Source organism: Thermobia domestica, chromosome 9, assembly GCF_964235325.1.
Source record: "Thermobia domestica chromosome 9, izTheDome1.hap1.1, whole genome shotgun sequence".
Taxonomy (NCBI): domain Eukaryota; kingdom Metazoa; phylum Arthropoda; class Insecta; order Zygentoma; family Lepismatidae; genus Thermobia; species Thermobia domestica.
The window spans coordinates 203,620,016-203,638,765 of record NC_137462.1 but is presented as its reverse complement, the minus strand read 5'-3'; the positions used below and the strand labels follow the sequence as shown (position 1 = coordinate 203,638,765).

Sequence of the window (18,750 nt, the reverse complement as noted above, 5' to 3'; positions counted from 1 at the left end):
CCATCCATCCATCCATCCATCCATCCATCCATCCATCCATCCATCCATCCATCCATCCATCCATCCATCCATCCATCCATCCATCCATCCATCCATCCATCCATCCATCCATCCATCCATCCATCCATCCATCCATCCATCCATCCATCCATCCATCCATCCATCCATCCATCCATCCATCCATCCATCCATCCATCCATCCATCCATCCATCCATCCATCCATCCATCCATCCATCCATCCATCCATCCATCCATCCATCCATCCATCCATCCATCCATCCATCCATCCATCCATCCATCCATCCATCCATCCATCCATCCATCCATCCATCCATCCATCCATCCATCCATCCATCCATCCATCCATCCATCCATCCATCCATCCATCCATCCATCCATCCATCCATCCATCCATCCATCCATCCATCCATCCATCCATCCATCCATCCATCCATCCATCCATCCATCCATCCATCCATCCATCCATCCATCCATCCATCCATCCATCCATCCATCCATCCATCCATCCATCCATCCATCCATCCATCCATCCATCCATCCATCCATCCATCCATCCATCCATCCATCCATCCATCCATCCATCCATCCATCCATCCATCCATCCATCCATCCATCCATCCATCCATCCATCCATCCATCCATCCATCCATCCATCCATCCATCCATCCATCCATCCATCCATCCATCCATCCATCCATCCATCCATCCATCCATCCATCCATCCATCCATCCATCCATCCATCCATCCATCCATCCATCCATCCATCCATCCATCCATCCATCCATCCATCCATCCATCCATCCATCCATCCATCCATCCATCCATCCATCCATCCATCCATCCATCCATCCATCCATCCATCCATCCATCCATCCATCCATCCATCCATCCATCCATCCATCCATCCATCCATCCATCCATCCATCCATCCATCCATCCATCCATCCATCCATCCATCCATCCATCCATCCATCCATCCATCCATCCATCCATCCATCCATCCATCCATCCATCCATCCATCCATCCATCCATCCATCCATCCATCCATCCATCCATCCATCCATCCATCCATCCATCCATTTATTTATTTATTTATTTATTTGAACACCATAGGACAAATGTATAGCTTTTGAATTCTTCGCTCTCACCGGAACATAATGTAGAACACAATTAATTCCTATGTGTGTTGTGGGTCCCAAAAAAAAGTTTTAAAAGATTTTCTGTTAATGATACGTGACCGAAGAATCAGAAAGCTTATTTCAAATATTGAAGTAGCTCAACACTTTTGAGAGTTACGAAGTAACATTTCAAAAATTGAAAAATGAAATGGGAGTAAAAAATCCAAATATTAGAATTCAAAATAGAGTTATTATTTCTTAATGAGGGAATAAAAGTCTTTTTTTCTTAATGACATATATTTGTAAGAGATTTTAAACCATTCCATACAAGGTGTACAGAAAGTCGTGTGTTAAGTGTGCTACTTTTGGACATCAGAGTAAAATTAATCAAACTAAAACAGGCGAGCAAAAAATGATTGTATAGGATAACAACTTATTTCCAGATTTGAGGAAATACATCGGAGGTCAGATTATAGATAATAGTGAACTCCTTCGTTATGAAATTCCTTTGTATAACTGGAAAATAACGTTTTCCTTTCTGACTTTGCAGCGTGGAATTTTTTCTCTATGGCCTTCATGCTTTGTTTAAAGGAGATTTTCGTATTACTTCCGTAAGAGATGAATGGATTTTCTCTGATATGGAATTACTGAGGAAAGTTGTAGCCCCAGGTGTCAGAATGTCTCTAAAGTTGCATCAGGTATGTAAACTCATTTTTTTTTTCAAGTGGTCTCAGTATTCAAGTGGTAATTATTACTTAAATGAAGATGAAAATCTTATTGTTCTAATTTTGAAAGTTTCTGCTGAGATCTTAATGGGTAATCTAGAATTCACAATATTATCAAAAGTGACGATGTACGTGGAAATCGCTGTATAGGATATAGAAAGAGATGCAAGTGGTTGTATTTTTTAAATGTGTTACATGAGAAACATTATTGCACTAAAGTGTTAGTTCATTGTAGACAGCGTATATTTTGCTTCGTACTGTGTTACTCTGATTTTATTTAAACAGTGAGCGTTACTATAATTAAAATAATTTAATTTCTTAAGATAGTAAGCTACTTGTTTATCATTTTGAAATTAATCGGTTTTCCATTAAACGCAATAATAAGATTGGAAGATATGAAAATTTATAGAACCACCACCATCGTAGTTATATCCTAATGTAATTTTCTTGTTCCTTATAATGCTCCACATTACCAATTGCTTCATGTGTTCTGTTGTTTATTATTTCGCTGTTCTTGTTATTTTTTATTTATTTTTTTTAATTTATTTGTTATCATTTTCCAGTTTTAATCACATTTTATTATAGTAACTGGGACCACGGTCCACCTCAATAGGGATCGCAAAATTAAAGTCGCAGCATCGAAATTAAAAATACATTGTAAATTTTAAATGTTTAGATATTTTCGTATGAAATATTAAGTTACAAAGAAAATATTTTGAAGTTTTATTACGCCGTTGAAGATTCCTGATTGTAGAAATTATTAATTAATTTATCCGGGGATCAAGGAGAATTGCTATATGTAAATATCGGAATCTAGATAAGGTAAAAAAAAAAAAAAGTGTATGTATATATATATATATATATAAAATCTTGTTTTGCATTTTGAGATGTAAAAGATTACTAATAACATGACAGCATAAATACAGAAGCGAAGCCTTGCTCGTTGAGAATCTTCCCTCTTGAACCATCTTCCTGAGGATAAGAATATTATGAAATAACTGAAATCCGAATTATATCAAAATGGACTGGTATGCCAATTTTAGCAAGTGTACTCATGCATCAGGTTTTGTTTTGTTTGTTGGATATGTTGATTATCATACTCTCCTTCCCAGTAAATAGTAGTGTAAAGGTTTCGGGGGTAAGATACAGGAGTTACTAATGTCAGCCTGATTGAGGCTAAGTATGAAATTTATTACTTACTGTTACGCTGTTGCTGTTCAGATATTTGGGAGTGATAACCCTAACTTCGTAGGTCACATTAAAGCGGTAAAGATCTGTCATATTGCTGATAGTAACTACATGGAAGTACTGCTTCATCTTATACGTGGAAATAAAGAAATAGAGTGGTTATATTTAACTAAATAAATGAAGATTACTGAAATGTAGGAATGAATTACAGTATGCAATAATAAATAAAAATAATGTAATAAGAGAATTGTAAGTTTAGTATTACATTGAATTAGTATTAATTAAGTATAAAATTAGACTCAAGTTAATAAAGTACCGGTATTGGATGCAAATGCCAACTCCATGTTACTAACCGTAAACAAACATCTAAAGCATGTTTCTATTAATACTACTATAAATAACTCCAACTAATTAAACGCTAGGACATCTTTACAGTGGATTTTAAATAAAATATACCATGTTGTTAACTCATCTATGTTAGTAACAAGTGACTGTGCCTAAATCAACTTAATCTAAATTCCTAATCTAGCACCAAACTTACGTTAATATTAAAATACTTGTCTGCTCATCTGGTAAAGGAAGCTGGTTCCAGCAACTTATCTGACTATCCTGTGTATCTAAAAAAACCTACCTACCTAATTATCCTCCAAACCAAACTACAAGTACTTACCTGAGGATTAAACTTACTTGTTGTTATCTGGCGAGATACCTGGAAGAAGAAACTAAATCAACATTGTACAGTTCGCGGCATAGAAAATGTTACAAAATGTTACAAGTCCAAATTACTAACAAACTCTTATGCCGTGTGCTTATGCATTCAGAAACACGTCTCGGTCGACTATTGCTCCTGGTATTTAATCCAATACTACTACTTCTTATCTAAAGCAGTCTGTGTGACATAATGTATTCTTTCCATTCAGACGAAAAAAACAGGAACTATGTTTACAAGCTTTATAGCTCTAAAACCGTCTCTTTCATTTTGAAATGTCTTTTTAGAACCTGAATAAAAAAAGTTATAAAATGTTCCCAAAGCTTCATAAAGGCCTTTATTTGCATTCTTTCCTTTCTTCAAAGACTGCATATCACATCAAGCTAGGAAGATACTCCTTGTAAAAAATATGGAAAAGTCAATCACGGCAGTAGGTTTTGTGCTTCTCAAAGTGTCATGCGGGCGCAGAGCTCTAGATACTACTGACAGAAATGAATATTATATAATGATTAATTTCATTTTGTTTCCTAATAATTGCCAGCAAATGTTCCACAAGTGTCAATTGGGCAGGACAAGGAGGTATAATTTCCCCCTCCCTTGAGTGTGATAAACACATGTTGTTTGATGAAATTTATAGTAAAACACCGATATAAAAAGTGGAACTCTTGTGTCGGCGGGGAATCCTACTTCCCATCCCCCCGTCCCAGAACAAAATCTAAAATGACTCTGCTTTTAGCAGTAGACCTATAGAATTACGATTGCACATTGCTAGAGCGCTTAAATTTGGTTTCAAGAGTCGAAGGTTTGATCCCAAGCCATATGCGTTCATAGTGGACGACATTGAGAGAGAGAGAGATTCAAATATGAAGACAGTGAGGAATGATTTACATATGCAAGTTTAGAATTGGAGAAAAAAATGATCGGACAGCATCCATATTATGACGAAATTTGTGATTTTGTGAAACAGAAAAAGGAAAGTTTCTGAACTGCGAGAATCACATCAGGCAATTGTCGCATAAAGGTGGAGAACTCTTTTTAAAGTATCAGATGATTGCGATGAAAGAGGAAGATCTTAAGATCTGGGGAATTAAGAATTTATTTTATGACAAGGAAGTTCATGTAAAATTGTTTGTGCCAGTTATCCTGAAGCTGAGACTGCAAATATGTTGTGGTAGTACCGCTCCTTCCACTAGAAGACTGCAGGTTTTTCTTCAGCCCTAAAATATTTGGTTTTGTTGTTTCGACCCCACCAAGCAGTGTTTATGCGATGTTCTTGCCGAGTGGATAGAGGTTGTGGTGTTTTCCTACTCGCCTTTCTCGTGTTGAGTAAATAAGATCATCTTTTACATTTAGAGCTTTTAAAACATACAGTCCACTTATTTGTAAATACGTTGTTATTAATATAAATATCATTAAAACCTATTATGCCAGGCTTTGTGTTGATTCCGATTTTATTCATGTATGCAAAACAGAATATTTTTGTTTGGTGTCTACAAATACCATAATTTACTTGTAGTTCTGATACTTGATTCATATAATTGTAACTGCTTTATTTAATATTGTGCTTTTCGTCTTTCTTAAGGATCATTTTATGTCTCCGGATGAGTATGAAGAACCCTCCGCTCTCTATGATGCTATTGCGTCACATGAAGAAAAGTTAGTTATTTCTCACGAAGGTGATCCGGCTTGGAGGAATGCTGTTCTCTCAGGAACCCCTTCTCTTCTTGCTCTTAGGTAAGTAATCATATATATTGATTATGAGATTATAGAATCTTATGTTCTAAATTGTCTTTTTTTAAGTAATATAAGTATTTTGAAAGTGCTTGAAATTTGCTCTATAAATTGTAGTGAATTGCAAAAACTTCACCATCGAATCCTCAATAGTGATTCTTGTACTCATTTTTGGTGGTTTGTTTAATTCTTGTAACAAAAGAATCTATAAGAATTGCCTAAATTGTATGATTCTAAGTGTAGTGTGAGTGAACGTGTAATTTATTCTAGACTCTAACCAATACATCTATGGGAATAATGGTTCTGCGTTCATTTGCTTTTTTTTTATGAAATGTTAAGAGTGAATCGACGGATTTGGAATGGAATATAAGATGTATCTGGCGGGAGTTCAGGAACTTAGATGGAAAGAAAAGAAAGTAGTGCAGATAGGAAATTTTACATTATTATTATTATTATTATTATTAGTAGTAGTAGTAGTAGTAGTAGTAGTAGTAGTGGTAGTAGTAGTAGTATTGGAAAAGAAGTAAAAATAAACATCTAGGAACAGGGTTTTTCGTTTACAAACAAATACCAGCAACTAAAGATGTTGAATTTGTTAATGATACTTTCTTTTATTGCTCTTCAGGATCAGTGGTGAGATATTTTTGTTCTAAATGTAACCCAACAGAAGATAGAATGACGATAAAAAGAACACGTTCTACGAAGAAGTAGAACGTGTATTTGACAAGTCCTGCTATACCATATAAAAGTTCTGTTACGAGATGTAAATGCAAAGGTAGGACGAGAGAATATTTTCAAACCTATTATAGAAAAAAAAAAGTCAGAATAAGGAAAGTAATGACAACGGCATTAGACTCATGAACTTTGCAACATCCAGAAACCTTAGCGCGAAGAGTAGAGAATTCCCACATCACGACACATTAATATACTAAGGCCTCATCAAATGTAAAAATGACCAAATTGATCATATTTTAATAGATACAAGAAAATGGTCTAGCACAATTAATGATCGGTCGTTTGGAGGACCTGACTGTGACAGTGACCACTACCTGGTAGCAGCAAATATAAGAGAGAGGTTATCATTGAAAAAACAAAATATTCAGCATCTGAAAATGGAGAAATTTGATTTAAAAGAGTTAGAGGAGGGTCAGGTAAGAGGGAAATACCAGTTTGAAGTGTCAAACAGATTCTCGGTTTTAAAAGATTTGGAATCCATCAGTGTTAAGGGTACTTGGGTTAAAGTTACGTTTTAAAATTTCAACAATAATAATAAAAAAAAAAAAAAAAAAAAAAAATGGTGCACACGGAAATACATAGGAATAAACGATAGTTCAACCAATAATGCAGTAAACCACCAGAGAAGAGAAAATAGGCAAACTGCGTTGGCTTCAAAATCCGAACGATAAAACAGGACAAAATTTCATTGACATAGACGTAACTTCCAAAACTTTACAACAAAGAAACGGAATTATTTGAAAGCTATATTGAACTTGAAGGTAATAGTAAAAGCAAAAATATTTGGAACATGTATAAAGATGCAATGTTCGTTTTTTTTCTTTATCGAAAAGATTATGTCCTCTGTAATCTGACTCCACTAAACTTATTCTATATGAATCTCTTTCGATAACACAGTATAATAAAAGCTCACATGGACTGGTTAACCCCTTTATATGTTAAATTATTGTTCATTAATATATTGATTGGAAAGAAGTTTCGAGGCCTCTTTCTTGCGTCAACTTCCTATAAAATCCCCTCAAACATCTTTTAGCAAGATTCACTCGATAGGCAGATGAAATTATTGGAGATTAGCTGTACGGACTTAGGCGAAATCAATTGACTGTTGGCCAGGTATTTACCATTCGTCAAATACTCGAGAAGAAATGGGAATACAATACTCCGGTTCATCAATTATTTATTAATTTCAGGAAGGCCTACAACTTGGTTAGGAGGAAAACCTTGTACAACATTCTTACAGAATTTGGAATACCGGAAAAGCTAGTTTGGTTAATTAAGATGTATTTAAATGAATCCCAAATTAAAGTCCGAGTAGGAAAATTCTTATCTATGAGCTTTCACGTCGAAAATGGCCAGAAACAAGGAGATGCGTTGTCGCCGTAATTATTTAGTTTTGTTCTAGAATACGCTATAAGGAAAATCGAAGATATCAACTAGAGGCTAGAGCTGAATGGCACTCACCAGGTTATGGAACATGCACATGCTGAGTATGTCAACCTGATAGGGGATGATATGAGGACAATAGAAAGAAAAACAGAGGTTCTATTAAACGTCTGCAGGGTCATGGGTTTAGAAGTAAATTCAGAGGAAACTAAATATATGGAAGTTCATCGTGACAAACTGAAACAACGAAATTAAATATCCACTGAAAGGAGGGAATTCTTGTTATTCAGTCCAGAATCTATTGTTTTCGCGAATTCTGTCGAAAAATTTGAATCTTAAAATATATAACACGATAATTATGCCTCGTGTACTGTGTAGTAGTAAAAAAAAAAAAAAAAAAAAAAAGTGGTTACTTTGAAGGAAGAATGCAGTCTAAAAGTATTTGAGAATAAAATCCTGAGACAAATATTCGAACCCAAGAGAGACAGGATGAGAATTGGCCAAAGCTTCATAACGAGGAACTGCACAATTTATACGGTTTACGTAGCATTGTTTGAGTCATTAAGTTTAGGATGCTCAGATCAGCAGGTCATGTAACGAACGCTTCCAAATTTTAACTAGAAACTTAAGCGGAAAAAGGCCATTAGAAAGACCTATGCACAGATGGGAGGACAATATTAAGATGAATCTAGTCGAAATAAAAATACAAAGTAGAAACTGAATCCAATTGGTTGACGACAGAAGTCCTGGAGAGGTTATGTGAATGCGGCAATAAACGTTCCGTAGGCCATAGTATGGGTTCCATAGGCCATAGAGAGAGAGAGAGAATCGATTCTATCATTCGATTAATCGATCGATAGAGCCCTTTTTGCATACTGTATGTGATGAAAAATTGGAAGTGCTTACTATAAATTTGTGGTTGGTAAACGACTTGATTTCTAGGTAATCTTTGATATATGCATTTTGCTAGACTCCTCCTCTTGTTTCATAGAAGGTAAGAAAATATTTTCATCTATACGATCTATTCATTAATCACAATACAAATTGGATTAATCTCAAGTTTAGTGCTTACATTACAAAGATGGCCAAAACCAGATTCATTAATAGAAAGAAATGAAATTAATTAAAATTTATATATAGTTCAAGGGGTTCGTGGACCACAGTTTAGGAATCGCTGCTGAGGACAATTGGCACCCACATTTTCATACTTCGTGGCTTGCAAATGGTGATCATGTCGGATGATTAAAGCCATCGAAAGATGAGTACAAATTTAGGTGTGTTACTTGCATTGAGGAATTCAGTGTTAGTTGCTTGAAATAAGTTTTACACGTGTAAGGTAGTATGCATTTGAATCAAATACACAGAAATCTATACGGATTGTTGCTTTATTAGCTGTTCAAAGGGATATAAAATACTACAGAAATTACTTAATCTGACAGAGATGAACAACTCGTGGAAACATATAACAATATTTTTATCTTGAAATATGTAGTTAAATTTACTTTCGTAGAGCGTTAGGAAAGTCTGCCACATTGGATAGGACTGATAGTCTTTAAATTTATTGTACCCTACGACTTACAATTTCATGTTCTAATTTTAGGCATGTACTAGATGATGGATCTGATGAGTACAAGATAATTATGCTGAACAAAAGATACCTTAATTTCCGTGTAATTAAAGTTAATCGGGAATGTGTTCGAGGGCTTTGGGCTGGTCAGCAGCAAGAGCTTGTGTATCTCAGGAATCGTAATCCAGAACGCGGGAGTATCCAGAATGCCAAACAGGTGAGTCAGCTGTATATATTTGTGTAATACGAATTTTTGCTTATTTATGTTTAAATATGTTATCTTGAGGTAAGACTGAGAATATTAATCATCATATATTACTGGTTGGGACATTTTCTAAGAAGGAACTGTATCATTAGGGACGGAATAAAGGGATGGACAATATCAAAACAGAGAAATCGTACGTGAAGAAGTTAGCTGAAGCCTGTGGAGCGTGGAAGCTTTTCAATTATAGCAGGTGACCTGCCAATGACAGAATACCTATAATGATGATGAGAATATTAGTTTCGAAATATTTCTGTGGATCTAATGTAGTTACAGATGACAGTTTACCATGAGCTTCATTGGTTTATGTATTTAACTTACACAGTTCCATTAAAATAATAAATAGTTCGTTATTGTAATTTGTGTACTAAAAGGTAATTTGAAATAATTCATTTTGCAGAATAAGTGAAAGTATAGGGACGTTTAATGAAATGTAATTTTGTCTCACTTCTGTTACTTACTAATCCTTTCGTTGGTACCGCAGTTAGATAACTTGATTAAACCGCTTCAAGGTTAATTTATAGCAAAAAAAAAAAAAAAAGTGACACGGCATTAAATTAAAACTGTTTTTACTTTTCTATATTTTTTTACATTGTCCTTTTTTCCCATCCTTACAATGGAAAACATACGGTCTCATCCCAATTACTAAAGTTAATATTTTGAGGTTATACTCCTTGTGCAGTATGTTGATGATAGACAAGTGCGTTGTGGTAAAAGCAAAAGTCTATCTGAATTATTCACCAAGAAGGATAGAGACGTAATATACTATTCTTGTATAAAAGTAGTAATGCTGTAAAATATGTTTTGCGGTTATTTTTTACGTGTAGTTCATTTCGTTTTATGAACGCCATTATATTTTTCTCATTTTTTTGCTACGGTGATTTCCATGTCATTTCTCTTACGTTGATAAACAGTTCAATATCAGATTTTAAGAAAAATGAAATATTTCGGTTTTACGTTCCATGATTATGTTGTTTAGGCTAAAGGAGACTGACGATGAAAATGAAATGGTGGAATGAAGAAAGTGGGAAAAAAAAAAAAAAAACAGATAAATTCACACACACGTTTTTCGTCAAACACAAAACCCACTTGGCGCGAGCTAGGATCGAACCAGGGACCCCAGGAACCAGAAGTGAACGGTTTGCCACTGAAATAATTTAATAGATGCAAGATATGTGTACGATTTGCTGTATTCAAACTAAGATTTTGAATAGGACTGTTGCCTTAGAGTTAACTCCCTTTTTTGACCACATATCCCTGAAACCGTAAGAAAAACATTGGATGTCGTTGTAATTACTCCCAGTTTTGGCTACTTGTAAGAAACAGTTGGGCGTTTTGTAAGTCGTCTTCCAAAGCAGAATTTTTTAGGGGGGGGGGGGGAAGGAGCCATTGTTTCACTGGGGAGAAAACTATTGTCTTTCGTTGAAATCAAATTATTTCAGCTTTTCGTCATCGCATCAGTCAATGTTACCTTGAAGTCAGAAGTATTTCAAGTGAGTGAGTGGAACTGACTAAAAATAAATGTATAACGTAAAATTGAATATTAGTTAGGGAAAAAAAATTATGTAACTACTAAATTTTGGTTGATTGTTTAATATACAACACAATAAGTATTTTTCGCTGTTTACATTTGCTAAAATGTTTGCATCATTCTACGAAAAATTAATTGTTGTATATTTTCTGTTCTATAAATGTATAAATGATGTTCCTTAAGTAAATTTATGTACACATTACTTACTTTGTATTTCTTTATAGGCCTTGAGAAATATCATCAATTCTTCCTGTGATCAGCCTATAGGATATCCAATATATGTGTCTCCCCTAACAACCTCATACGCGGAAACCAACGAGCAATTATGCAGCATTGTCGGAGGTTCAATTAGTTTGGGCACAGTGAAGAAAGCTTTAATTCGAATGTGGAGAAGGTAAGGAGAAATTTTAATAAAGATAATGTAACAAACCGCTACCGTGAGATCTTCGGAACGTTTTTCTTCGCTTTTCTTTCTCTTTTTCTTCATATCCTATATATATATATTTCGCACTGACACATTATATATCAACAGTTGCATGATCAATTAGGTTAGTCCATCAAATACATGCACGCCAAGTCAGAACACCAATTTATTCCATATTTCTAAAACCTTCTCTGTTTGCACTATAATTAAATAAAATCTTTAGGTTTGCTTTCCATGATTATGCTCTATATGCTAAATAAAACATGCTCATAATATATACAAGTGAAGGAACATCAAAGAATTGATGGAAAGAGGAAAGAAAGAAAACCGCGTACATGATAGTGTTCGTTCATCTCAAATTCATATAGCTTGCAAAGAAACCATCGTCCCTTGGTTTCTGAAGTATCTATTATTATTCTTTCCTTGGAATATCATTGATTAATTCAAGTCACAGACGTCACAGTGTGCAATAGAAACACCATTAGCACATGCATGTGTTTTAGCGCGTGGCTTCTTGTGCGACCGTCATTGGGAAAGATATTTGAATGTATCGTTATAATAAAGATCCACTCTTATAAAGCTTTCATGGGGAAAAATCAGACTTTCAGCTCGATCAAAAAAAATAATCTGATCTGACTGCACACAGAACGTTACGTTGAAGCAGAAAAATATTAGCTGAAAAGGAATTAATCTCAGGGATGGATCAACATAGTAACATTCGTATATCAGGGCATGGTGTGAGCCTTACTGTAATCTTCCAATCAATTTGTGAGCAACTAATACTTGCCAAAGAAATTTTAAAAATGACCAATACAGTATTAAGCTACTTCACGAAAAGAAAGAAAAAGTGAAATGTCAAGAAAACTTTTAAACATAAGCATTATATTTTATAAGACGAACATTCTGCTTGTTATTGGGAAGCGAGTGTTCTTCAAATTATACAGTAACAGTGTCCGACCCGCCTACCGCATTTATTTTGATGAACTTACACATTATTACGGGTAACAGTTATGGTTACCTATCTTGGCAGGTGTAATCCAACTTTTAACTAGGAAATGTACTAGTTGTGTCTGATGTATGTATGATCTCTAAATAATACCTCTTATTTTTGCTGGAAGTACGAGGTGTGTGCGAAAAACAGATAATTAAGTTGGCTTGTCTAGGAAAAAGAACAGCATTTTTTAAAAGGAATTTTCGTGATTTTTAAACACATGTTTCTTTTAGCTTCAATGAAAGAGCAACATACAATTTGAAGTTCCAATGAAATTATTGCGAACATGCATTTTTAGTCTTTCTAATTTCTGCTTGATATAGTTCTTTACACTCTTCCTAAATTGTTTCTTCAGTACCCTAGTATCAAAATGTTTCTGAATATAATACTCCTTGTAGTAATTATTGTATAATTAATAGTTGTAGCTTGATTAGTACTTCTTTTCATGCTACTCAAATAGCAGATCTTTCCGTGTATTAATCCGAGGTAAATTTCTTCGAAAATATCTAGTTAGGTAGGAATTCTAGGATGGATACGTGAAAATTAAAATACAGGCTACTTAGAAACATTTAGTCTGAAGCTATTAAGGAAAGACAGTTCTAATCTCGAACGGCTCATCGGCAAAGTATAAAGAGGGGAAAACAGTAGAAAAGCAGAGATACTGTAACTTCTATTTCGAGTGTGTATTTGTTCTGCTTTCTAGTATTAAAAATCTGTAGACTCTTAACATGTATCCCTTTAGAATAGTTGGTACTGTGTAACTGTCTTTTACTCTACTTTACACACAGTTTGTTTCAATTAAAACTATTATAAAATGATTGCATGGATATGATCTTGTATGTGCATGTGGTAAGTGATGAATTGCATGAATCTCTTCTTTTGTTAAACTTCTTTCGTAGAATTGTTAATGCACTACATACACTCTATATTTAAATGATGATCATTCAACTCCTTTGCGCAGTAAGGTCATTATTCTGTTACACGTTTTTAATTATTTACTTCAGATGCTGTAATATCCGAAGATCATACCTTTCCTAGATTCCTGCCTCCCTACCTTACTTGAGGAATCCATTCTATTTCAGAAGGATAATTGATTCAAGGTAATAGCATTTTCCAAGTTAATTTTCTTGCGATTTATTCTTTATGTGAATAGAATCTATAGTTCAGTAGTTCATACACCCTTTATTATATTCCAATCTTGGTAATATATAAATTTATGTTAAGTTTGTGGAAGTCAGAAAACGCATTATTGAGAACCTTGTGTAAACAATCTAAGATTTATTTAAATATGAATAACCAAAACACAAAAAAAAATGCTAAGAGAAAAATAACGTATTGATAAAATTTGTTAAAAAAAAAAAAAAATCCATTCAAGTGAAACTGTTCCAGCAGTCTTCGTCAGTAGATCTGAGAAACTCACATTTAAGTCTTTTCCTCTCGCTTCTTGGAATTCCATTATCCACTTTTCTTTTTCTTTTTTTTTTTTTTTTTTTCATTACATACATCGATCAGTCAAAACATTATGACACAAATCTCATTCGATCAGTCAGTGTAATGCATGTGCGGGGATGGCCAGACACTGGCAATGACCATCTCAGAAATAACTCGACTTGTCGGCTGTTCGCCAGCTGCTGTGGCTAATGTCTTCAAAATGCGAGAATGCGGAATTAGCACCAAATCACAAGACATGGAACAGCCATCCACATTAAAGATGTCGGACGTTGTAGACTGTCGAAGTTGGTAAAATAGGCTAGGGCGCAAACTGTGATATGATAATTAACAGCAGACTTGAACAAACGTTGATAATGAATAATCCATAAGCGTGTGTATGCACAGTTTATCGTACAGTTCGAGCTTACGAGAATCTCATTGCTGACGAATTTGAGTGGCTGTTTGCTACGTGTTTCTCTCTCACATAATTGCAGTTTACTCCACCAAGGTTCAATTTTCGGTTGCCATCACACATCAAACAGCACACAAGTTCCCTGGAATTCCAGCAAGAATTTGGAGTATTGCTCCAGCAGTACTCCGATTTTAATGGTTTTATATAAATTGTTCGGAAAGTGAGAATCTGTTAGCCGCACCTTTGTCACAGACGAAGACAACTCAGAATTTAGTATGCATCGTCTATGTTCAGTATTTGCTGCTGAAACATCAGTTAAGCTTGACCCTGATTATGCTGCTCATTAGCTTTCGCTACAACTCACAAAGCACTCAACTCACAAATAAGCCTGCATAATGTTTTTAGTATACATTTCCCCGTGCAAGATATTCTGATGAAATGTCATCAGCTGCAGGAACAGGGCTGTGTTGTTTGTGTGCAGGGTAGCGGTTCCTCGGAAGATGTCGGCATCCGAGGAAACGAGAGTGCCGACCCAGCTGCCAAGAACGACGCATTGGCATGTGTTGCTCTATAGCACTTTCTTCCGTGCTCTGAGCGTAGTATCTATTTTCTCCAGAGAATGCGCTGTCACTGACAGACAGAGTGGAACCAGGCGAACGAAAACAAACTACTCAGTTAAATCTCTTTCGGGCAGTTGGCAAATGGCGTCTCGTACTAGTCGCCGAGATGAAGTGATCCTGACATGTTTGCATATTGAATATTCACATTCACTCATTCCTATCTAGTGCGTGGCGATAACCGTCCACTACTATGCGAAGACTGTATCGCCCATTGAATGTTCGACACATTTTTGTACAATGCCCAGAATATTCAGATCTCAGAGAATGCTTAGGAATGCCTGGAAATCTTAAGTTCTGGAAGTCTTTAGTGACCTCATTCTCACTTTCGTTCGTGACATTGAGATAGCTAACGTTCTCTGAGGTTTTTTTGCGTGCAAATGTGATGTGCCATGCCCCCAGTCACGTATCGAGGTCTCATTGCTTCCATGACAAACTGTATTGCTTCATGTCCTACAAGCCAAGTTGGACATAACTAGGTAGGTGATCATAATGTACTGGCTGGTGAGTTTATATCGCTACAAAAGTTGTAGTACAAAATATTTGCAATAGTAGATTGTTCAAAAGAAAAGTTGTCCTAATGCAAGGTATTTACATTAACAAAAGTTTAAACCTATTATTTTTCAACTGAACACACGAAAACAGTGCAAAATGAAATTCTGAGAAGTGAACAAAACTTCTAGGAGAGCTACTGACAATGGCAACGAAGATTGCTGAAACAGTTTAGTGCAATTGAAGTGCATTTGGGCTCAGTAAGTTGTTGTATTTTGTACTAATTATATAAATGTGCATCAATGTCATGCCTACAATCTTAAATAAAGTATTGACATATGAGTCATTCCATATCAATTCAACACAGTGACTTAACATTACCATCTCAGATTTTAATGAAATTTGGTACATAGATGCCCTCTAGATAGACTAAGAAAAATACCAAATTTCAACTTTATATATCGAACGGTATTGAACATAGGGCTATGTAAAGTTTGGAAAAAATGCCCAAAAAAGCATGTTCAATGTATTTTGAAATTGGAATTGTAGCTTTCCTAATTGAATTAGCGAGCTGATTGAGGTGTAATTTTACGGCATTTTTCATGCCCTTTCCTGTGATATACAACAGCATATAGGCTAATACAAATTTTTATTTTCAAAATCAAAATCTTTCAAAAAGCACATAGTTTAAAATTTTGAAATTAATTCCATGAATAGATAGTAAAGCACCTGGCAAAATATGAATTTGGGATGATAATGGGTTCATTGTTAAAAAAATTCAAAACTAATACTTATTTTTCAGGAATAGTATGTACGTAGGGTAATAACACAAGAATACTAAGTTTTACATTTCTACGAAAAAAAAAAAAAAAAATGAACACTGATCTGAAGAAAGAGTACAGATGATTTCATAGTAAAACTTTTTCAATAAGTAATAGGATATGTTTATCACTTGAAATTTGAAAAAGCCACATTTGTTCGGTATGCATCACTTTCAAGGAGAACTTCTTCCATCAGGAGTTAAAGGATTCACTTTTGTCAGAACGTCCACTACAGACATCCACAGAACATCAGCGTTTTTTGGATATGAGAATGATGGAGATGGCCAGATGGATGAAGAAAAGTTAGTTTTTACTTCAAGTTCTTCATTTTTCTGTAAAATATACCCGAACTACCAATTTCCTTCATAGACAGCGGTGACATAGCCTGATATGTCCTCTAATTGAAGTTTATTTGGAGATTGTGACACTTCCTTTTCCCAACCCTGCAAATCATCTGAAAAGTGTTTCAGCAATAATGTTGATGTAGTTTTGGGAATTAATGCATGATATTGCTGTGTTCCTTTGATAGTCAATTTTTGATCGAAGCGACTTTCCAGGAACATTTCAGCTTCAGTATATCTTCTTGAGTTGAGTAGGCAAAATTTACTTTGGTAATGTTTTCTACTGCCCACTTAAAAAGTTGCCTTAGGGTTTGAATTTGATTGTCATAGGGTCGCTTTACTGAACCGCCTACTCCATCGCAAGGCCCTATAATTTTCAGAAAAATCACAGATGACAGGAAATTCTGATTTTTTAAAGATTTTCTTTTGTGTAGTTAAGGAAGGCTCCCTGTTGCTTGGCAATGAACTTATGCCTACCCGCTAAAGCTGCTTCAATTCGTTTGGTTTGTTTAGGCTTAACTCCTTATGTAACAGCGAGGTTATGAAGGATTGGACATATTACTTGAAGCGGTATCTGAACCATTACTCGATTTCTACCTGGGAGAAATTTTGTGGGCTCATCGAGACTCCTTAATTACAAGGGGAATATTAGATTCAACTAACACATATGATTCGTTGTGTGTGAAAAAGTCACTGTGAAATTCACATGGCATTTGTGATTACGATTTGTGGCAATTTTTGCATTGTTTATTTTTTACACCATTTTTTTTAAATAAATAAATACCTGGTTTAAACCAGCCATCCTTGCTATTGTACCAGTGCTATATGTATACTTTTTACAAACCACGTTTATTTACAGTAACATTTTTAATTGTGAAATTTGTATTAATATTATTTTAAAATTCAAAAGTATCAGCACTTTAACTTGCTTTAAGTTAGTTTTTACAGTATGAGGTAATAAGTATAGCCAGCAGATTACAAGTTGGTATATGTTGTAGGCCCATTACTGTACTCTTCATGTTAGTATTCAGATTTATTCCCACAAGTTAAAAAAAATAAATGCATTCGTGTATTTTTCAGCTAGGTACAGGGTATTAATGAAAACTATAGTGTTTTAATTTTTTTAAATAATGAACCCATTATCATCCCAAATTCATATTTTGCCAGGTGTTTTACAACAATACTATCTATTCATGGAATTAATTTCAAAATTTTAAAATATGTACTTTTTGAAAAATTTTGATTTTGATTTTGAAAATAAAAATTTGTATTAGCCTATATGCGGTTGTATACCACAGGAAAGGGCATGAAAAATGCTGTAAAGTGACACCTCAACTAGCTCGCTAACTCAATCAGGAAAGTTGCAATTCCAATTTCAAAATACATTGAACATGCTATTTTGGGCATTTTTTTCTAAACTTTACGTAGCCCTATCTTCAATACTGTTCGATATATAAAGTTGAAATTCGGTATTTTTCTTAGTCTATATGAATCGTATCCCTGAGAAAAATTTCATGACAGTCTGAGATGGTAAGATAAATTTTGTTCTCAAATTGTGATTTGACCTAGAATGGCTCATTATGTAGTTGTACTTACGTGTATAGACAAAAATACTTTTGGTATGTTATTTATTGTATTTGATATATAAGATTTTTTTATATATATATATTTTTTTTAAGTTACCTTAGATCTGAAATCCCCACCTGATGAAATCAGTGGATATATATTTTTTAAGAATGCATCAAATTATTGACTATGTAAATTTCAATCAAGTGAATTTCAGTATTCCCAATGGTTATTCTGATTGAGTTTCTTAAATTTTCAGGGAGATAATGGGGTAGCGTCAAAACACTAGTTAATATTATTTCATCTTTTTTAATGGACAATTTCTTGTCAAAGGACTTCACACTTAAAAAAAACAAACTGAAGTTTAGACTCAGAGGAATCTTCTAAAGCACTGTCCAGTCGTGTCTATTTCTATATCTCTTGTTAGTCCCTTTTCACAGTGTGTGCCCTATTTAAACAGCGTAAACTTTAACAGCTTACTTGTTTGTTCACTATTAGAGTGATCTCAATCAAAATAAACTCACGTAGTTGGTTACTATTTGTTTACCCACAGTAACTAAAATGCAGCATTGAAAGGATGCATCTGCAGAAAATAGATTCAGTTGTAGGATCTATAATAAACCAATAAATAACGCTTTTCATATATACCTAAATATCAAGATCCAAACATGAAAATCATGAA

At 34.6% G+C, this 18,750-nt stretch overlaps 1 protein-coding gene across 9 annotated transcripts in view; it reads left to right on the top strand.

The window, feature by feature from the left end:
• The window catches only part of pcx (pecanex), a 155,982-nt gene that overhangs the window by 102,794 nt on the left and 34,438 nt on the right, over window positions 1–18,750 (top strand). For 8 of the 9 annotated variants that reach the window (XM_081725742.1, XM_081725747.1, XM_081725749.1 and 5 more), the window contains 4 exons: window positions 1,693–1,840; window positions 5,347–5,498; window positions 9,214–9,397; window positions 11,198–11,367. In XM_081725742.1, coding sequence (XP_081581868.1) covers window positions 1,693–1,840; window positions 5,347–5,498; window positions 9,214–9,397; window positions 11,198–11,367 — 654 coding nt within the window. Of the gene's footprint in view, window positions 1–1,692; window positions 1,841–5,346; window positions 5,499–9,213; window positions 9,398–11,197; window positions 11,368–13,392; window positions 13,489–18,750 lie in introns of all 9 variants that reach the window. The other variant, XR_014126824.1, reaches the window with a different exon arrangement.